This window comes from Chelonoidis abingdonii, chromosome 1 (genome assembly GCF_003597395.2).
Source record: "Chelonoidis abingdonii isolate Lonesome George chromosome 1, CheloAbing_2.0, whole genome shotgun sequence".
NCBI classification, from domain to species: domain Eukaryota; kingdom Metazoa; phylum Chordata; order Testudines; family Testudinidae; genus Chelonoidis; species Chelonoidis abingdonii.
The window spans coordinates 144,769,450-144,789,203 of NC_133769.1; the positions used below are offsets into that span (position 1 = coordinate 144,769,450).

A 19,754-nucleotide genomic window follows, 5' to 3' on the forward strand; every position below is an offset into this window, starting at 1 on the left:
TTCTACTGCAACATGTGCCATATACCAAGGGACTGCTTTCATTGGGCTTTGGGTCAGGCCCCAGGACACAGTGCTAAGAAAATGCAACCATCCAAAAATGGTTAATGTGTTTTCAGGAAGTGAAACTTTAGGAAAGTAATGCATTGGTGCCCTGGCATCTAAAATACATTGATGGGTTGCAAGAAGGAGCCAAGGCAACCGTTTCCACAGCTTCAGCTTAACCAATGGTCTGTTCTTTAAAGATCAAGTGCCAATTCTCCTCTAATTTTAATCTTTTAGTAATTATTTGAGGCCAATATTTAATATGATATTCATGGCCTTGCATACTTTGAGCAATGATGAAAAAACAGCAGTTCAGTTTCCATGTGTTATCCAACTAGACATTCCTCCAAATGCACATCAGTACATGAGCAATCTCCCTATCATGACCCATGTTCTGTCCATCACTAAATCATCTATTTAATCTACGATTATAGCAGAGGCATTTCTAGTACTCCTGCTGCCACTGTATCTGGACACCAATTAAAAAGCTATGAACCTAATCTTGCAACCAATTGTTACCAGGCATAGAGCTTATTATCCTTCAACGGGACAGCTCATGGTAATAAACCTTATGCCCAGGAGTTACTCTTAGTAGGATTAGGCCTTAATTTAACATTAACACTGTCCAAAGGGATATAAAAACCAGACTTTCTATGATCTGTAGTTATTTATATTCATATCAATGCAACACAGGTTGAAAAATAAGATTGTATTTAACAAGGTAGCCATCATTGTAAACATACAGGACTTGGTCTGAGGGGTTATAGTTGATACTTTGAATTGTTTCTAACATTTTATCCATAATTATGCTAATTTTACCTTCCTGTTCAGTGTTTGTGTCGTATGTGTAAAATATTTCCTCTTTCCTAGTGTTGACAGGTCTTGTGGCATATAGAACACCACATATGATGAAAGCGTTGGAAATGGATGGCTTGTACCCAAAATTTCCCAGCTGTTGTGCAGTGACAAACAACTATAAGGTTTGGATTTTTATAACACTATTAAACAAAAATTAATCATTCACATCTACTGATCCAGATTATAAAACAAAGACAGAATTATCCTCTCACACCTAAAGCTGGTCCCTCTTATGGAGGGTTGAAGAACATCAGTGGAGCAGAATCGGGAAACTCATACTGCCACTGAGGCCCAGATGAGCAGATGCCTATGGTCAGAAACGTCTTCTGAGCAGTCCACAAAATACAGAGCAATGTGAAGGCGGGCGGGGAGAAACCCTTGTGGCTTGTCTGAAGATGCTCTCCCTGGGAAATGACTGGAACACACCTCCCACTTGGAGAAAACTGCTGCTTGCAAATGCAAAACATTTTCTCTTCACAAATAGAGAGATCAAGTTTATTTCTGGAAGTGATGATTTATCAGCATCCAGGTAGAGGGATGCATTGCCCTAGAGGCAGGACAATATTTTTGTGGCCTTTCAGTCCAACTATTGGTAATGTCTGCAGAATCCAGTGGTAATGTGTATTTAACTGGAATTGTAAAGTTTGTGGCAGCCTATGAAATATGGTTTTGCAATGAAACTCACCATCTCTCTCTTGCATTTGTCTTTCTATCTTTCCTAAGCTCCACTGTCTCCTTTCTTCTGTTGTATCTCTTTTCCCACACCTCTCTCCCCCAGCCTGACCCCTCGTGCCAAAGCATGTGGGGATCAGGAATTCACTCACTGCCCTGACTGCTGAGGGTGGGAAACAGATTTCATTTCTTCCTAGGGCTTCTGTGGAACCCTGCTGATAGAAGCTGCAGAGAGGCTGTGTTGAATTGCTGCCTAGCACTCCACCCCCGTCGGACACGTGTGTCAAGTTCCTTCTTGGTCAGCACCAGCCATTTGTGGGGCTCTGTTGGCCAGAGCAGAGGTTACAGCCATTCTGTGCACTGTAACTTCCCCCGATCAATTCTTCCTCTGGGGACACTCTTCTAGAAGATGGTGTAGCCCTGGGTTTTGCTCCCTTGCTGAAACACACTATCCGGCTCAGATTCAGCAAAACATTTAAACACGTATTTAAGTGCTTTATTGACTGGGAATGGACCACTGAAGCCTGAGACCTTATTTCCAGATATAGCACACAATGCAGGCCTGGAGCTGTAGCTCTGCAAATGGCAATTAGCATGGCTAAGAACATGGTCTCAGTACTTGGCACAAATACGGATGTTTGGAGGTGCTCATACCTCAGCTAATGCAGTGCAAGAAAGATAATGCAGATGATGATGCAAAGTGGCTTGCAACCTTCCAACTCCATAAATCAATTTGAGCCATTCGCCTTACATCTCTATTGTGTATCGCTACCTCTGGCATTATGGTTTGTTCTTAACTGTCGACATATTGAATCTATTATTGAACTTAACTCACAGCAATCTTATTTCAAAATTAAATGGATATTAATGCTTCTATAAGTCTGATTTGTTTCAAAAAATATTGCTGGTACTGAGATACTACTAAGAGTTTGGATGAAGGGCAAAACATTACTTTTCATACTTGTGTACTATTTTCCAAATTTTTCCACTTGAAAAACAGTAAGAGTATGTGAAAGTGTTTGTTTCCTGCCCTCATCTTTTGTATCAGCCTGTTGCTGAAATGTTAGTACGTCTGGCAAATATTCCAAGACTTGTCATTTCATTTATCTCAGTCTTCTTCCTACTTCTCCCATCCCTTCTCATGTGATTTATACATGCAATGCTTACCTGGTGGGAAATAAGAGGGTGTTGTGGTTTGATCTCTGTGTTTTTCACATTCCTTCAGTCTATTCTGGAGAGCCACAATTTCTCGATGGATTGCAAGGATATTGTTTTTGTCCAGTGATTCCAGATCATTTACCATGAGAGTCAGATTCTTGATCTAGAGAAATAAAAATTCAGCATGAGTTTAAATTACAGTCAACTTTATTTCACAAACATTTTAGGCTTGATTTATCATTTCAAAAAAAGTGCTGCAGAACAAGTTTTAGGAAATATTCCCTAGAATAAGTTTTAGCATAAACATTTGGACTCAAGCTAATGTGTGTAACTACAAGAAAATGTTTGTGATTTTAGCACTCAGTTATATACCATAATGCTAAAGATCACCCAGAAATGTCCACTAAGGCTTACTTGGTTATTAACTGTTAGCATGTAGAAGGGTGGACAGCCACTTCTGCCTGAGAGGGCTGGAAAGCGGCCCTGGAGAAGGCTGCATTCTAAAGGCTGGGCTGATTGGGGAAGCAGTCAGAGGTGGGCCATGCCCCAATCAGGCCACAGCTGGCCTGTATAAAAAGGCTGTGAGGCAGTCTCTCTCTAACTGTAGGAGAAGGGCCTGGCTGCAGGGAGCTAAAGACAGAATACCTGAGTGGAGCAGGGCTGGGGAAAAGCAGAGGAGTTGGGGAGCTCCAGCCTGGAAAGTCCCAGGCTGTGGCCTAGCATAAGACCAACAGGTACTGGGGTACTAGAGGGCAGCCTGGGGCTAGGCAAAGGCAGCAGGTCCAAACCTAACCTTGCCAGTGATGAGTAGGCTGATACTGCAGTCTGCCCCAGGGAGTGGGAACTAGATGATGACTGGCAGTAGCCATATACTGAGGTGAGGTGGGGATAGTAGGTGGAGGTTTGCTGGCGAGGGCAGACCCTAAGACAGATAAAGGGGCACTGGGTCCTGGGAGGGACATGGGAGCCAAGAGGCAGCAGATCACCAGCCTGCAGAGGGTGCTCCAGAGCTGGAATGAGCTAATTCCCAGAAGTCACTGCAGGAGGTGCCGTGGGGTGAGTCTGCATGCTTACCTATTGGTAAATGATTTCAGCTTTGCAGATGTGTTTTGAACGTTTACCTGCCCAGATAAATCTACTCATTTAGTGTTGAAGACAGTGAATAAACTAATGATATTGTACTTACCAACAAAAGCAATTATTCAATCAGGTGAGTGATAACAAATTTGAAAATCTGATTTATTGAATATTGGGAAGAGGTTCTTGATTTTTATATTGATTGGGTCACTACACTAAAAAGTTATGTTTTTAACTATATTTGTTGGAGCACAGAAGCTTTCAGGCATGGGTGCCCATAAGTCAATATTATAATAATATAGACAGTATATTTATTTATTAGAGCAGCATTCAAGAACTTTAGCTTTCAGTCACACAAATGATAAATTGCCATTTTTTGTCACATATGAAGAAACGTGAACATGCTCATGGCCATGATTTGCTTTAATTGACACTGATTTAAATCCAGACTAACTCCACTGACAATAGTAGAGACACTCCAAATTTCACTGGTGTAACAGAACTGAATGTTTCTGAATGGCAGAATAACCCTCATACTCTACCTCCACGTATAGTTGTTCAACAATCACATTGCTTCCAACAAGTGTGGATTTCAGCTGAGCGACCAGTCTCTCCATTTCATTGATTTCAAGTTTCAGTAACTGAAAGTCCAACTCCGTGTAAGAAACACTGGTGGACTCCATATGTTCCACCTTGATCGTTAGGTTTTGGATTTTCTCTTCGTACATTTCAATTGCTTTAGTATATTGGCTAACCTAAAAAAACAAGCAAATTTTCAAAGTTCAGTTCAGCAAATATAACAGGCATGTCTGATATCATCTTTACATCTGTGCAATCTCACTGGAACTGCGTGTGCACTACTGAGGGCAGAATTTCATTCATAATCCACACTTTTTTTATTCTTCACTGCAACATGGGAAGCTGCATTGTGAGCAACCCCTCATGGCCAGAAGTCACCCTGCAACACCTGCCTCTGTTGTCCCCATAAGGGCCCCTTATGCAGACTCCACACTCTTTTTCTGAGGTCAAAATACCCCTCCTTGGGGCCTGGGTTTATTCACAAAATATAAACTAAAAATAAAACTGAGTCCCAAATTAAACTTGGTTTCTCTTCCTGCTCCCAAGCCTCCCTGCCTGGAGAGCTTTTGCTGTCTTTCCCCTGCTCTCTCAGGGTCCCCCTTGCCATAGCAGGCTACTGCCAGCACTTCCTAGCTGGGATCTTAGGATACATCTGTACTGCCCTGCAGGGTGAACTAAAGTGCTGCTCTGTAACTCCCTGTGTGGATGCCAGGGACTTGACCTAGCAGGTTCCTTCTTCACACAAACATAGTCCTGTTTGAAGAAGATTACATGAAGGCAAACTTGGAACTTTATGGTTTGCACCTGCAGCATCCACAAGAGTGAGTTACAGTGCAGCATCTCGCTGTGTATTGCTATTCACACCCCCCATGGTCCAAACTGTTGGACCTGTGGACTAGACACAGTCCACCAGAGCATTTAATAAGGCCTGTGGCCTGCTTCAACACAAAATACTAACAGCCAGTTCATTAGCATTTATCATGTTTACATCATTTTAGTTCACAATATTGTCTATTTACATATCTAAATAAATAAACAAGCTGAACTTCAAATATAAATACAAGTGACTTTTTAAATCTTATTCAAATATGTAGAATCTGTTTGGCCCACATCAGGTTTATGTGGCACTCCTGTGTAATAAGGTTGGGCACCACTGGTGCAGATAAACCCTGAGTCACAAATCCCAGGACTCTGCTGGAGCCTCCTCACTCCCACCAGGCTTTGCTCTCCCTGAGTTTTCCTCTCACTTCAGCTTCCAGCTACTCTTTATTGGGGAATCACCTGATCCCTGTCACGTGTGCCTCCTCCAGTAATCAGAGCTGGCTGCCACAGCAATACCAAGTTTACAGCAGTGCTGTGGGGCCCAGACCATGCTCAAAAGGGCCCCCAACCCAGCCTGCTCTGTTTGCACTTTGTCCTGAGGCCCTGCCAGCCTGCTGCTAGCTCCTCTCCGCTTCCGGCCCCTCCACTGCTCACTCATGTGGCCCCACCTGTCTTCTCTTCTCCATCCTCTGGCCAGACTTCAGTGCAGCTCTGGCTCTGACCAGTCTTGGCCAGTTTGGGATGGGGGACAGTAAGGGGGCTTGGCTAGGCCCCTCCAGGCAAGAGGGTCCTGAGGAGGCCAGGACCGGGGCAGGCCCTTGACTGGCTGACTGTGCTGCTCCCAAGGGGCCAGCACAATTCCCCACCCCAAGAACGGAACCAGCCTCATCCACGCTGCTGGCTCAACCCAGCTGACACAGTCACCTCCCAGCAGGCCTGGTGAGTGAGGCCGGGGGTGGCACTGTGTAGTTGTGGTGGTGGGGCTGTGGGGAAGGGTACTGGGCAGTGGTGGGTCATGTGGGTGGGGGAGATCTGTGTGTTTTGGGGCACTAGGGAGTAGGGGTTCTGGGCAGTAGTGGGGGGGCTCTGGGAAGGGGGTGGACAGTTGTGGTGAGGGTTGAGAGGCACTGGGCAGGGTGGTGATGTGCAGGGCACTGAGCATTTGTGGGGGAGGCCTGGGCATGTCCAGAGGATGCTGGGCCTAGGGAGTGGGGTGGTGTTGGGCAGGGGGCTGTGAGGCATGGCCCAGGCCCACTCCCAAGGGGAAGGGGCACTTTGGCTGCACAGGGCCGGGTGGCCCAGTTTGCCTCTGGCAACTGCCAGTTTGTGAACAGTGCGCTTGCACTGAGGTGGGCAGAGCAGAGCCACCCCCACCATGCCATGCCCCATTGCCCCAGCTGGTGCCTCACTCCTGGGATTGACCTTCCCACTCCATGATCTGTTGCCCCCAGGGGGCCCACAAATATGTTTGGTGCCAGGCCCACAAAAGGTTAATCTCAGGGAGAGTTAATCCCAGGTCCTCCAGCCCATACAGGGCAAGCCACCCGCTTAAACTCACTAGTGTTCCCTCTAAGTTAACTTTTACAGGATTGTATAGAATTTCAAGGTGCAGATTCTACCAGGAAACTTAGTGATTATTTCAAATAAATGATGTACATGAAGAATGTTGGGGTATGTCTACACAACCCACAGCTGCGAGTCTGAGCCCCAGTCAGACAAGGGCTCTTACTCCTGTGCTAAAAATCGCCTCCTCCCTAGGCCTCAGAGCCTATGCTGCAGCCTAAGCCATAACACCTACACAGCTATTTTTAGCACATAGTACAAGGCCAAGCCTGTTGACCTGGGTTTGGAGACTCACTGTTGTAGCCTGCCACATGCTGTGTAGATGTACTCTCCAGGGCTGAAAAAGTAACACAATCCACCAATCTCTCGAAGACTATCTGTTGACTTCAGTGGACACTGGTCAGGCCTCCACACTCCAAATAATATCTAATTATTTCTGCATCAGAATTAATGGAGTCCCCTGAAGAAGGGGTTATTTTAGCACAGTGCACTATTACAAATCCAATCCATCCAGCTGGAACTGGATTTAACTGAAGACCAATTGAGGTGAGTTATTTTAGCCTTTAGGGAGAATAACTGATACACAGCAGCCTCTTCAGATGTGGAACCACTAAACAGATGGCTGAATAAATATACTTTTGCACATGTGTCTACTAACATAAAGGTCACACTGCAAACATTGTCAAGGAGAATGTCAAGACCATAATATGGATTTAGAGCATTCTCTGAAACCTTAAAGTTCCATACAAATGGAACATCTTGGGAAAGATTTAATCCTCCTCCTATACGACTTAAAACTGTACCAATTTTTCCTTAATGGTATGAAGCATCTCTCAGCAAGAATAAATTATATTATTGTGTCAAAGTACCAACTCTGGAGTCAGAAGGCATTTCCAGTATAAGCCCCAATATTTCAGTTCCCTAAATATTACCTTCTGGACTGAAATGGATCATGCATATTCCCAAACCTAAAATGAATTTGTAGGATTAAAAAAAAATCAATTTGGCATTATCTTAACATGAATTAAGAGTTTTGTCCCAGTCACAATTGTTTTACAATCTATTTTTATCAAGGGGACAGCTCCAAAATGGCCTGTTAAATTTTGACCTGAGTACAGTTTTTTTATTAAGACTAGAGATAATATCACCTACAGATTCCTGACCAGGGCTTTGTAACAACCATAGAAGAGACTTCCCCCAAATAATTCTTTCCAAGATATACACTGAACCTGAGTACATGCTGGGGCAGGTCTTTGGGAGTTTAGTCAATGGTACATCAATACTGATCCAGGGCAGATACAGTACAATCAATTAGGCACATAATGTGTCTGACTACTGAATCTCGGTGACTTAGTTTAAGGAGGCAAACCAAAAGTAAGAGGACTCTTTTCAAAAGTTTTTTTTATACAACCGTGATAACTACTTTGAGTTATAGACTCCTAGAAATGTAGGACTGGAAGAGACCTCAACAGGTCAGTCTAGTCCCCTGCACTGAGGCAGGACTATATTATCTAGACCCTCCCTGACAGGTGTTTGTCTAACCAGTTCTTTAAAGCCTCCACTGATGGAGATTCCACAACCTCCTAGGCAATTTACTCCAGTGCTTAACTACTCATAGTTCAGAAATTTTTTATGTCTAACCTAAATCTCCCTTGCTGCAATTTAAGCCCATTAACCACTGAGGGCAGGACAAGTTGTAAAGAGAACAATTTATCACCCTCTTCTTTATAACACTTTTCAGTTACCTAAAAGGTTCTTTCCCTCCCCCCCACCCCTTATCTACTCTTCTCCTGACTGAACAAACCCAATTTTTCAAACTTCCCTCATAGGTCATGTTTTCTAGACCTTTAATCATTTTTGTTACTCTCCTCTGTTCTCTCCAGTTTGTCCACATCTTTCCAGAAGTGTGGTGCCTAGAACTGGACACCATACTCCAGCTGAGGCATCATCAGTGCTGAGTAGAATGGAAGAATTACTTCTCATGACTTGCTGCGACACTCCTGCTAATACATCCCAGCATGATGTTCAGTTTTTTGCAACATATTATATTGATTGCTCATTTTGTGATGTCACAAACCCTAGATCCTCTTCTGCAGTACATGTTCCTAGGCAGTCATATCCATTTTGCATTTTTGCAGTTAATTATTCCTTCCTAACTGTAGTACTTTGCATATGTCTATTGAATTTCATCCTATTTCAGACCATTGTCTATAATTGCAGGAGGTGTCTTGTTCCCCTTTTTATAGATAGGTACTATATTTGTCCTTTTCCAGGCTCTGGGATCTCTCCCATCCTCCATGAATTCTCAAAGATAATGCTAATGGTTCAGCGATATCTTCAGCCAGTTCATTATTTTGGCAGAGCTCCAGCTTTGCCTCAGGGAGTCCTCTGCTTCTAGGTGATTGAGGGTTACAGCAAACCTCTGAGGCAAACCTGTTGTTGCCTCTCTTCCCTCCTAGACGGAAGGGTTATAGGTTACTGAGTCACTTCCACCATCAGCCAGTCAAAGGGTTTGGTGTAAGAACCCTCTTTAGCCCCCCTCTTCCTACTCAAGGACCATTCTTGTAGAGGTGTGGGGCAGGTTGAGGAGGACCCAGGCCCATCCTCTTCTCCACGTTCCAGCATTGGGATCCCAATGGCACTGGCAACAGTTAGTTTTCCTATACCACCAGAGCTATAGCCCTTCCCTGGGCTACTTTCTCAAATAGACCCTAGCAGCACCCTGCCCATGCTTGTCCTCCGGCTCTTTTACTGTGCATCTTCTTTCTCTGTCTTCCCACTACAAACCAACTTACTGTCAGTTCCTACCAGCCAACATCTCTGAAAGAATTTCCTTTTAAACTAGTCCCAGCCTGTTCTAAACAGGCTTCAGGTTATCTGATTAACCTGTTTCCCTTGATGACTTCTAACCTGTTAATTGGTTCCAGATGTCTTATGGACACTGGTTTTCCTCTACCAGATTCCTGTACCCAATCAGTCTAGGTTTGTCACAATATTCTAGCATTTATTTCATCAAGTCCTGCCAACCTGAAGACATTCAACTTGTCCAAGTAATTCTTAACTTGTTCTTTCCCTATTTTAGCCTAAGGTCCTACCTCATTTACATAGATGTTCACTTTTAGTCATGCTAACTTTTTGGTGAAAATAAAGGCAATTAACACCTCAGACATTGCTGTGTATTCAGCTATTGTCTTTCTCTCCTTACAGAGTAATGGACTTCTCCTGTCATTGGTATTCCTCTTGCTTCACATATTTGTCAGATGTTTTCTTGTTACACATTATGTTCCTAGCTAGATTAATCTTGTTTTGCACCTTGGTCTAATTTTGAGCTTTCATGGTTTTTTTTTTTAATATTCATCCTCTGTAATTTGAGCTAGTTTCCACTTTTGTATGACTGAGTTTCAGGTCTTTGGAGATCTCCTGGTTAAGCCAGGGTTGTCTCTTACCATACTTCTATCTTTCCCATGCATTGGGATCATTTGCTCTTGTAACTTTAATGTCTCTTAAACTGACAGGTCTCCTGAACTTCCCCCCTTTAGACTTCCCACAAGATCTTACCTATCAATTTTCTTTACTGAAGTCTTGAAGTCCATATGCACACAGAAAATGAGGGCTAACTTTGGCCCTCAGATACATACCATGTGCATTTCAGTGTGCACACACCTTAGGGCAGAATTTATCCCAAGTAACTTAAGACCATATGAGAGTCATAACACTGAATTTTTTTTGCACTGACTATTCCTTTGACATGATCTTTTAAACCTGATGACTTTTGTGGTAAGCATAAGAGGATAGTTTTCCCTTTCTTTCTTATGAGAGAGAGAACACTACAAAGTAGCAATGTTTTTTCCAAGGTGTGAGCAATACAGCATGCATGTCAGTAAAGTGAAAAGAGTGAGCTCCACATTCTTTGCTGCTGTTCTGTGTTATCCAGGCTAGGTCATGCCAAATTGGAAATGCCACGTCACACCCAAAAATCAGGTGTGACATGTATTTCACATCACTGATATACCAAAAAAATGCAATTCTGTTGCTTGTTTTGGACCCTAACTTACTTTCATTAAGGAGTACATGATCTGAGAGAGGATCCTTCATAGAAATTACATTTTTTGGATTTTTGTGCTAATTACATCTCCAGAGATTGGTTTATAATGGCTAATCTGATCTTCCAACACACACACATCCATGGATCCTGAGCTGGTGTAAACTGGCATGGGTCCATAGATTCCAATGGATCTACACTGATTTACACAGACTGAGGATCTGGATCTCAATCCTAGCCCTGTGTACATTCAAACTAAGGAATAATTAAACTTAGTTTTGACTGCCAAATACAATGTGTTTAAATTTATATCCATATGAAGAAAACAGTTTGGCATCAACCATAGGAATGTCTAAAATCCCTTACGACCCAAACATGGACCAGGCCATAGAGCAAGACCTATCTTGTTGGAAGAATTAGATGGATTCTAGATTGACTGACTGCCTGGCTAATCACAGAAATCCACTGAGATCTGGGAGATTTCCTTCAGTAAACTTCTCTGTGGAGAAGACGCTTAAGAGTTGGCAACTAAACTGTGCATGTAAAGTTTGCGCATGAACCCACCATATGCACAAAAATGCATTTGAAAACTGAGCACAAAGTTGGCCACCATATAGAGAATATTGGTGGGCAATTACCTATACCACAGGCTCAGACATTCAGGAATCTGGGTACCTATCCCGCTGCAAATATCACTTAAAGCATTTGTTTTAAAAGAAAAAAGTTAGCTTGTCAAAAACATGCCAAATCTGCAACCTGTTGAAGTCAGTGGACTACCTGCATAAGTAAAGGCTACTCATAAGTAAGAGCTTCAGGCCTGAGCCCAGGAGTTTTGTTTCTCTCAGATGTCTTGATCTGTTGTGCCCCCCACCACCCTCAATTTCAGCACAAGGCAGAGGCACTACATAAGCCCTATTTGGAGTGTGCTACAAGGCCCAGTCTTCCTTCTGTCTCAGACTGTTTTTCCCCAGTTGGCCAGCCAGGCCATCTAACAGAATGTGCCCCCAAGATGGATGCCCTATTGCTTAGCAGTTAGACCCATTTTGCCTTAACTTGTGACTGTATCAAAGTGATCTGCTCCCATCTAACAGGCCAACACATCATCTCAGAAATCTAGTACACAAACTAGATTTTGGGGTACAGATCCCACAGTCAGAGTTTTGCAGTGGGGTTTGAGCAGTGCATAAGCTTTGTGCTGGACCTCTGCAGAGGCACAAATGTCACTCTTAAAGAAATTCAGCTATTTGAGGCATGCATAAGAATAATTCCTATCTAGTTTCCTTCTTTGCAACCATTGTCACAAGGGCCCGAAAAGGGCAGAGAGAAAATCTGTACTGTTCCTTTATTGTGGCAATTACCTGAACCTGGTACTGACCACAGGTTTCTTGGCATGCAAGCAGACTCTCCTCCAGCATGCAGCTGGAGGGTGGGAATGAAAAAATGAGGAAGCAGAAGGAAGCCATAGAATGAAAGCGGATAGAGAGGAAGGGAAACTGGGATAGAAATAACATGAGCAAGCAATTCTAAGAAGTTGCATGTGCCTGTGGCCAATGCACTTGCAAGTCTGACCTCCATGATCACATAGTGAGCATGCCACCCACATGTCATAATGCAGCCTGAGATCAAGAGAACTATTTCCAACAGAATAATCTGCCTTTCATATAATTTCATCTGTTGGGTAGCTGTGTTTGCTCTAGGGTGACCAGACAGCAAATGTGAAAAATCAGGATGAGAGGGGGATTGGATCCTATATAAGAGACCCAAAAATCAAGACTGTCCCTATAAAATCAGGACATCTGGTCACCCTAGTTTGCTCTTCCTGTTTTATTGCAGGAGCATGTTCCGGGCATTGTGGTCAAAGCACTGACAGGCACATTCTCCCCTTGTGTTTAACTTGCTATTCTTCCCTTCTCATGAGGTGCATGAAGAGCCATACTCCTCTCCACTGATGGAGAGAGCTGATTCCTGCATTAGTCCCACAGGTTCATTTTATTCTGGTAAAGTTTCAAGTTACAGTTGAAAAAGTTACTCCAATATTTTCAGTCTACAGTTTTTACTGATTTGGAATATCTAAATAGCTGCCTGTAAAATGCATTTCCTGTTTTTTCTAAGCACCTCCCACTTGTTGACATAGCAGCCTACAATCAGGGGGGTGGGAGGTATTGCTCAGTGGCTTGAGCATTGGCCTGCTAAACCCAGGTTATCAGTTCAATCCTTGAGGGGGTCACTTAAGGATCCAGGGCAAAAATCTGTCTAGGGATTGGTCCTGCTTTGATCAGGGGGTTGGACTAGACCTCCTTAGGTCCCTTCCAACTGTGATATTCTATGATTCAATTAGGTTGTATATCTGACTTTAATACATGTCTAGCACCTCTTAAAGGGCTGGCCTGCAGTCCTTACTCAGGAACATCTTCCATTAGTGTCAAATGGAGCATGTACAGCAAGATTGACCCCCCCCACAAGGGGATGGTGAAATGCAGTTATGGCATTTGGGTCAGATCCTCAGCTGGTGTAAATGAGCAAGGTGGAAACTAACTTCCATGGAGCTACATCTGTTTAAATTAGCAAGGATCTGTCTGTTATCCCAAACCTCTTTGTAAAGTGGTTCTCAGACTCAAAACCAAAATCCAAGTGTTTGATTTGCCTAATTTCAAATTTTACAGTAGTTTAGTAGACTTTTCCACTCCATAATGTATAGAGGCAAGTCTGGGCTGCAAAATTGAATCAGAATTTGAACATCCCTAAAGTTTGAGCGTGTTTGGAACCCAGAGGTTTGGTTCAGACCCCGCTATCGCTAGGATGAGTTGAGATCTTTTGATTTTATTATTTCATTTTGTCCATAAACATTTTCAGGAAGCTAGTAGTACATTGGGTTAAACACTGAGGGTGAGAAAATCATGTCAAAGAGCCTGAGAAATGTGTTTACTTGAAACAAGTATAAAGATGCACACAGATTCAAGCATCTTCTGCCCCATCCATACATTTAAATTTATTTCAACTCAGATGAGTAGGTCAATGCCTGGTATTTTCTTTCTACAGACAATTAACTACAAAATTTTTACACCCTCGTAGTTAAACTAAAATACATTTAGTTTTCATTTCTGACCTGATTTCTCTTTGCCTGGAAACACATTGGAGATCTGTCACATTATACCTAACTTGATGCTTTATAACACTGTTTAGCTTCAGACTCAACATAAACACAGTGAAACTTGGATTATGTCTTTTTTTTGTATCTGTCACTGTAGTTGAAAAGTTAGGGCCTGTTCCTGAACTGGTATGCACTGGCACATCTCCACTGACATCAAGAAAACATCAGCTGAGGGTCTGGTCACTAGAGTCCAGCTTTTAAAGAAAAAAAGAAAACTGCTACAGGGTTGCAAAAAGTCAGCCAGCTCCTGCCATCTGTACTCAGTCTTTACGCAAGCAAAACTCTCATTGCAGAATTTCTCTTCAGTAGGAGATTGGCTTCAGTCGGGTCTTATTTCAGTCCCCTCTGATTTGGGAGGGCCTTGCAGAATTAGTCCAAGTTTCAGGATAGGAATTATAGACCTGATCCTGTCCTTTTCTAAAGCAACTGAAATTTGGCTACTGACCACAATGGAACACTTTAGGGTCCTTAAATACCCAGTGTTTTCATGGATCATTAATGTTAATTTCCACATTCCTCCTATAGCAGGGGTTCTCAAACTGGGGTTTGGGACCCCTCAGGGGGTCATGATGTTATAACATAGGGCATCATAAGCTGTCAGCCTCCACCCCAAACCCTGCTTTGCCTCCAGTATGTTTAACATTATACATGAACAAGTTTTTAATTTACCAAGGGGGGGTTGCACTCAGAGGCTTGCTATGTGAAAGGGCTCACCAGTACAATAGTTTGGTAACCAGTGTCCTAAAGTGATCAGAACTTGTGCTGAGAGGCACTGAGATTTCTGTCAAGTTGCCCTTCATAGCTTTACTGACAACTGAATGTGTCATGGTTGGCTCTAGCTATTTCAAAGCAAATTTATTTTACCTTCTGTAGGATTCTCCCTCCATTTTGTTTTTATACATCACTTCTAGAATAATCAGAGTTATGAATATTTATGGTTAGCATTTATAGTCTACTAATGTGCCTTTTATGCTGATGAATTCAAGGACACTTCATTTCTTAAAATCTCTGGCTCCTGGAGAAGTCCAACATTTTTCTCCTGGACACCTAATTTAAACCCTGAATATTCATCTACCGACAAATCAAATGCAGGTTCTTCTCTTGAGAAACAGTCCCCTAGTTTTGCCTTTTGTTTTTTCTTGAGGATGGGGAGGGGGAGAATGGGAGAGAATAGATCTGAATCCTTGTAACAAGGAAGGAAAGTAGTGTAAGAGTAAGGGGTTGGTCTTTAGACTACATAATCCAGTTGTCATTGCTAGAGCATCATATGTTAACAGTTGAAGAGAATCAATTTTCTGTGAAGGGAACGGAGAGGTTCAGCTGGTCAATTTTTGCCCATGCTTCAGCCTGGGCTAAGCAGACACTTGCTCTTTCCCCCTCATTCCCTCCCATATGCTGGCTACATATAAGTACCACAGGAGGGAGCAGGAATCATGGCTTCCTCTAACTGTATATAGCAATTACAGGCCAATAAGGCTGTTCCATGGTTCATAAAGAGTAGCAAAGCCCTTCCTCCATCCCTCAAAGAACACCATGTGCCTGTGGGCCCAAGAAAGATGCCTGAGGATACTCAAACCTCATATTATAAGCCCCTGCTTGCGTGCTACAATAGTGAACATGTTATGTTTAATCACTCTTTTCCTTGTGATTTTTACATGCCCTTCACTGCAGCTACTTGGAAGACAGGCCCTGCACAGTTCTGACTGCTGGGCTGTTTCATGTTCGCTAAAAATAGAACTGGTCAGTTTTAAAAAAAAAAACCAAAGCTCCTTACTTTAGTAAGTTCTCTTTCAAATTTCTCAGAAAGCACTTGGGCTGTGATTTCCAGCATCTCGACCTTCTGCACAGGAAACACTGTGTCTGGCAGGTACACTGAGCATTGGCACACTCCATGGTCATTCAAAGAGCCGGTCACATTGGCAAATGGCTGTAAGAACAAGTTTCAGAGAGCAAATTGTCAACATGCTACTAGGAATCTAACAGCAAAGGACTGACAGTCCCCAAGCAGGGGAAAAGTTAAGCTGTGATGATAGATCCTGAAAACATTAAGTTGTAATAATTTCTTCCAGTGAACACAGTATTTTCTCTATATCAATTCACTAAGTTTCACCACACCCCTATAGAGGTAGTTAAATACTATAACCATTTTAACACTGGAAAAATGGAGATTCAGGAAAGTTAAGGCATGTTTATAAGATCAGACAGTGAGTCAGTAAATGGCAGAGCAGGAAATATTAAATCTTAGAGCCATTGCTTTTAATGGTCTTTGCAACAGGACCAGTTAGTGATTTTAGTCCATTGTAAAGTGCTTTGAAATTAAAGTTGTTTGTACTTGACTGATGGAAGAAGCCACAGAAATTAGACCAATCTTCATAGGAAATTTTTACTAGATCTATCTTCCCCACTGGGAATGTTTCATTTGATATTTTTCCGCCAGCCCTAGTAGACACATACACATGAGCTGAAGACTTAAACTCCCCAAGCCTGTAGTAGCCAGTATGCCTGCTACTACATGGTACTAAGTGGAGTCATGGCCATGCATCACTGCTCTCTCCATCAGTGCACAGGGGTATAAAATTTTTAATTGGGGCAGCAAGAGTTAAAAATAAAATATTGGCTGTTGAATTTGAGTAGTTTTGTACTATGACTAAATTTGTCCACTTCTAATGGTGAGATAAACAGGCTTCTGTTCCACACTCAGTGTTTATTGGATTAACACAACCCCTACATTTGAGCTCCTCTATGCCTAAATCCTTTTGAAAAGGGAATTGACACTAACTCGGTTAGGCTTTACAACACTAAGTGCAGCAACACTGAAATGGCTTTCAAAAATCTGGTCTTAGGTCACTATTAAAAAATGGGCCTTGGACACTTAAGTCCCTTAGGTGCTTTTTGAAATTGTCACCCTCAGTCTCCCCACATCACTGGATTTGCATTCTGCTCAGCAGGAACAGTGAAAAAAGGAGCAGAGGAAAATATCCAATGAACAGACAAACATGGTTATTGTACTTACCTTTGATAAGGCCCCCCCATTTGTGCTAGCCTGGTACTTTGTGGTACAGTAGTTTATCTGATACAGATTACAAGCTACCCTTTATATCAATTTATTAAAGAGAGAATTTTTAAAAGTGGATTTAAACTGTCAAACTTAAACTACTTTTAATTATTATAATAAGAGTCTATTCCACCAGGATAGGAAGCAGTGTAGGCTGGAAAGGAAACAAATGCCTGCTACAATACAACTCAGTGTCCCATTCCTGTTTAAGTCATGACCCCCTCTCCCGCTCTCAACATCTAAACAGCAGTCTGAATTCCTCAGTATTTTCAAGCTTTGATTTTGTTAAGGGAGCCATCTCCAGCAGCTCTAATGTTGATTAGAATTTCCAGTTAATGTCTTCTGGTACAATGCTATTTCATGGAGTCCTTCCTTTTAAAAAAGCTACGTGTGGTCAATGAAAGACTGCAGATGCTCAGTCTGTCCAAAACAATGTGCATCATTCATGTTAAAGTAATATATCAGCTCACTGCCATCTTATAGAATAAGGTTTCAGGTCCTACCCCTCCATAGCACTGGCAAGATCGGATGTCACTCTTGAATCTTAACATGCATCCCTGGGAGTCTACAGTAATCCATGTACTGCACAAGACACTATACTGTAGGGATGCAGCCCACCAGCGTACACAGCTGAACTCCACCAAATGAGAACCATGGCAATCTCCAGTGCTTGCAAAACCATTTGATAAACTGTGAATCAAATGGTGTGATTCAACTAAAGGAGTGTGCGTCAGGAAGGGACTTGCACAAGGAGGCAGCTGCTAGTCAGCCATACAAGAGCAATGCTCCATTCCTACAGGAGCTCTGCATGGCAGGTGTCATCCCCAGCTGCACAACATCAAAGCCACCCTGAAGCAGAAATCCATTCTGACAGTGCTCTGGAGCCCCAGTTTTAGCCAGCTTCCCCTGAGGGCTTCCATCCAAGAACCTGTTCAGGTCCTCATGTTGCTGCATCTCCATGACCTGCTCCCTCATCCCCCAGCCAGTCACAGTCCCACTACTAAGGAGCCCCTAAAACAGCCATTTGGACAGCTGAGGAACTGGGAGATGGCAGGAAAAGGGCCACTTGTTTAAGTGGATTCAGAGAAGACAGGGTTGTGTGCCAGCTTGTCAAAAAGGTAATGTATGTAGCTATTTGTCTGGCTCCCTGATCATGTTGTACATGGGGGCTGACAGTGATTAACAGCAGAGTTACAAGGATCATCATAAATTTTACAAATATCAGCACAAACTATGGTTTACCCAAGGGTGCACATAATGAGAAATTTGACATACTGAATTCCCTCATCCTCAGTTTACTATATATTTGCACTTCAATCCTGATTCTTATCACCAGGAATTGCCACTGCTTAATAATGCTACAGTGAAAGCTGCTCTCCCCTTCAATATTGAGTTCACTACCTGAGTCCACAGCACTACAAGGCCTATTAGATCAAGAGGCTCATATAGTGCAGTGTGTTTTCAGAGTGCTGGACAAATGAACCTAAGATCTAAATCCAGATCTAGAACACCCCAAAGGATGAGGAATGTTTGCATCTGTGGTTTTGGATTGAGTTAGTCTCAAGTGCAAGCCACAGCAAACTAATGACAATCTGCATTTAAACTATTCAGATTCTCAATGGGAGTTGCATTTGCCTAACCAAAAGCAGAATTTGGCTGTTTTAAAAACAGTGTATTTTGTTTTCAGATTTATAATTAAGTCCCAGCACATTTGTTAAAGGTGATATTTTACATTTGCTACATGCAGAGAGCCCACAGAACAAGTGGAGATCTGACAACTTGCCTCAATTGTAAAAGATTCTCCTAGCAACCTGAATAGAGAGAGGAAAAGAATACATTGGAGCTTGTGAAGTCAAAATATGCATCTTACCACATTCTGGAGCATGGTTCTGGCTGCATTCAATGCAATGGCATTTTGTAGAAACACCAGCAGTACAGCCAAGTTTGCACACTTCATCTTGTCAGCAAACAGATATGATGGGGAAAGGACAGTGGGATCCCTTATATAGGGGGCTCTGGGAATTCCCCCAGGATGAGTTTTGTGCTTAGATACTTGTGTAATTTATTGACACTTCTCACAAAGATGATGACATGCAGGTGAGTGAGCCACAGCACAGAGAGTGACTTGACTATTATACAAACAAAAACTCTCTCATTGCCTGTCAAAAATTAACCACCCTCTCCTTTTGTAACATAAAGTCTTTCCTCAATCCCAGTATCTAATCCCGTGTATTTATTCCTTTGACTTCCTGAGAACAATGGGCAGATTAAATGATGGATTTACATAATTAAAATGCATTCTTTTCTGGAGGGGAGAATCGCTGCTTCCCTTTACTGGACTTGTCAGTATTTTTATTGTAAATCCTTTCAGGAGCACAGACAACCTGGGCCACATCATCTTCCTAACCCTGCTTCTAAACTCAGATGGGGTGAAAACAGCTCAATTTAGGTCATTTCACATGCAGTGTCAAAGGAGCATCCCTCCCTTCCTCTAAGCCCCTGGATGCCTTTTAAGATGACCACCATGCACATGGGGCTCCACAAGTTCAGGCTAAAGACCAACCATTGGATGGGAGAGGGGCTCAAGCTGAAGAACAGCCCCAGCAAAACTGCAAGATAACGCTAAGACAGTCAGCATTAATGCCCATCCTACGGCTTTGGTACCATGGCTTCTGAAGCAGGGGAGATCAAGGAACAGCACACTGTGGAACAGCCCTGTGTGTGAGCACTAAGAT

At 42.7% G+C, this 19,754-nt stretch overlaps 2 protein-coding genes across 2 annotated transcripts in view; both read right to left on the minus strand.

The window, feature by feature from the left end:
• Nucleotides 1-721: 721 nt before the first annotated feature.
• Nucleotides 722-19,754, minus strand: part of LOC116830548 (olfactomedin-4-like) — a 260,204-nt gene continuing 241,171 nt past the window's right edge. Inside the window, 1 exon segment of the mRNA XM_075061963.1 lies at nt 722-981. Within this exon segment, the coding sequence (XP_074918064.1) occupies nt 722-981 (260 nt within the window).
• Nucleotides 1,131-18,976, minus strand: LOC116831011 (olfactomedin-4-like). The gene is made up of 5 exons (XM_075067233.1): nt 18,890-18,976; nt 15,739-15,891; nt 4,350-4,562; nt 2,740-2,893; nt 1,131-1,207 (listed from the first exon to the last, which is right to left on the minus strand). The coding sequence occupies exons 1-5, from the start codon at nt 18,974-18,976 to the stop codon at nt 1,131-1,133; spliced, it is 684 nt and encodes a 227-aa protein (XP_074923334.1).

Coding starts and splice junctions, on each gene's coding strand:
- LOC116831011 (XM_075067233.1), bottom strand. CDS start 18,976: ATGAAGTGTGCAAACTTGGCTGTACTGCTGGTGTTTCTACAAAATGCC. Junction 4,563..15,738: donor TTGAAAGAGAACTTACTAAA/GTAAGGAGCTTT, acceptor TTGTTTTTTTAG/GTTAGCCAATATACTAAAGC. Junction 2,894..4,349: donor TTGAACAACTATACGTGGAG/GTAGAGTATGAG, acceptor TTATTTCTCTAG/ATCAAGAATCTGACTCTCAT.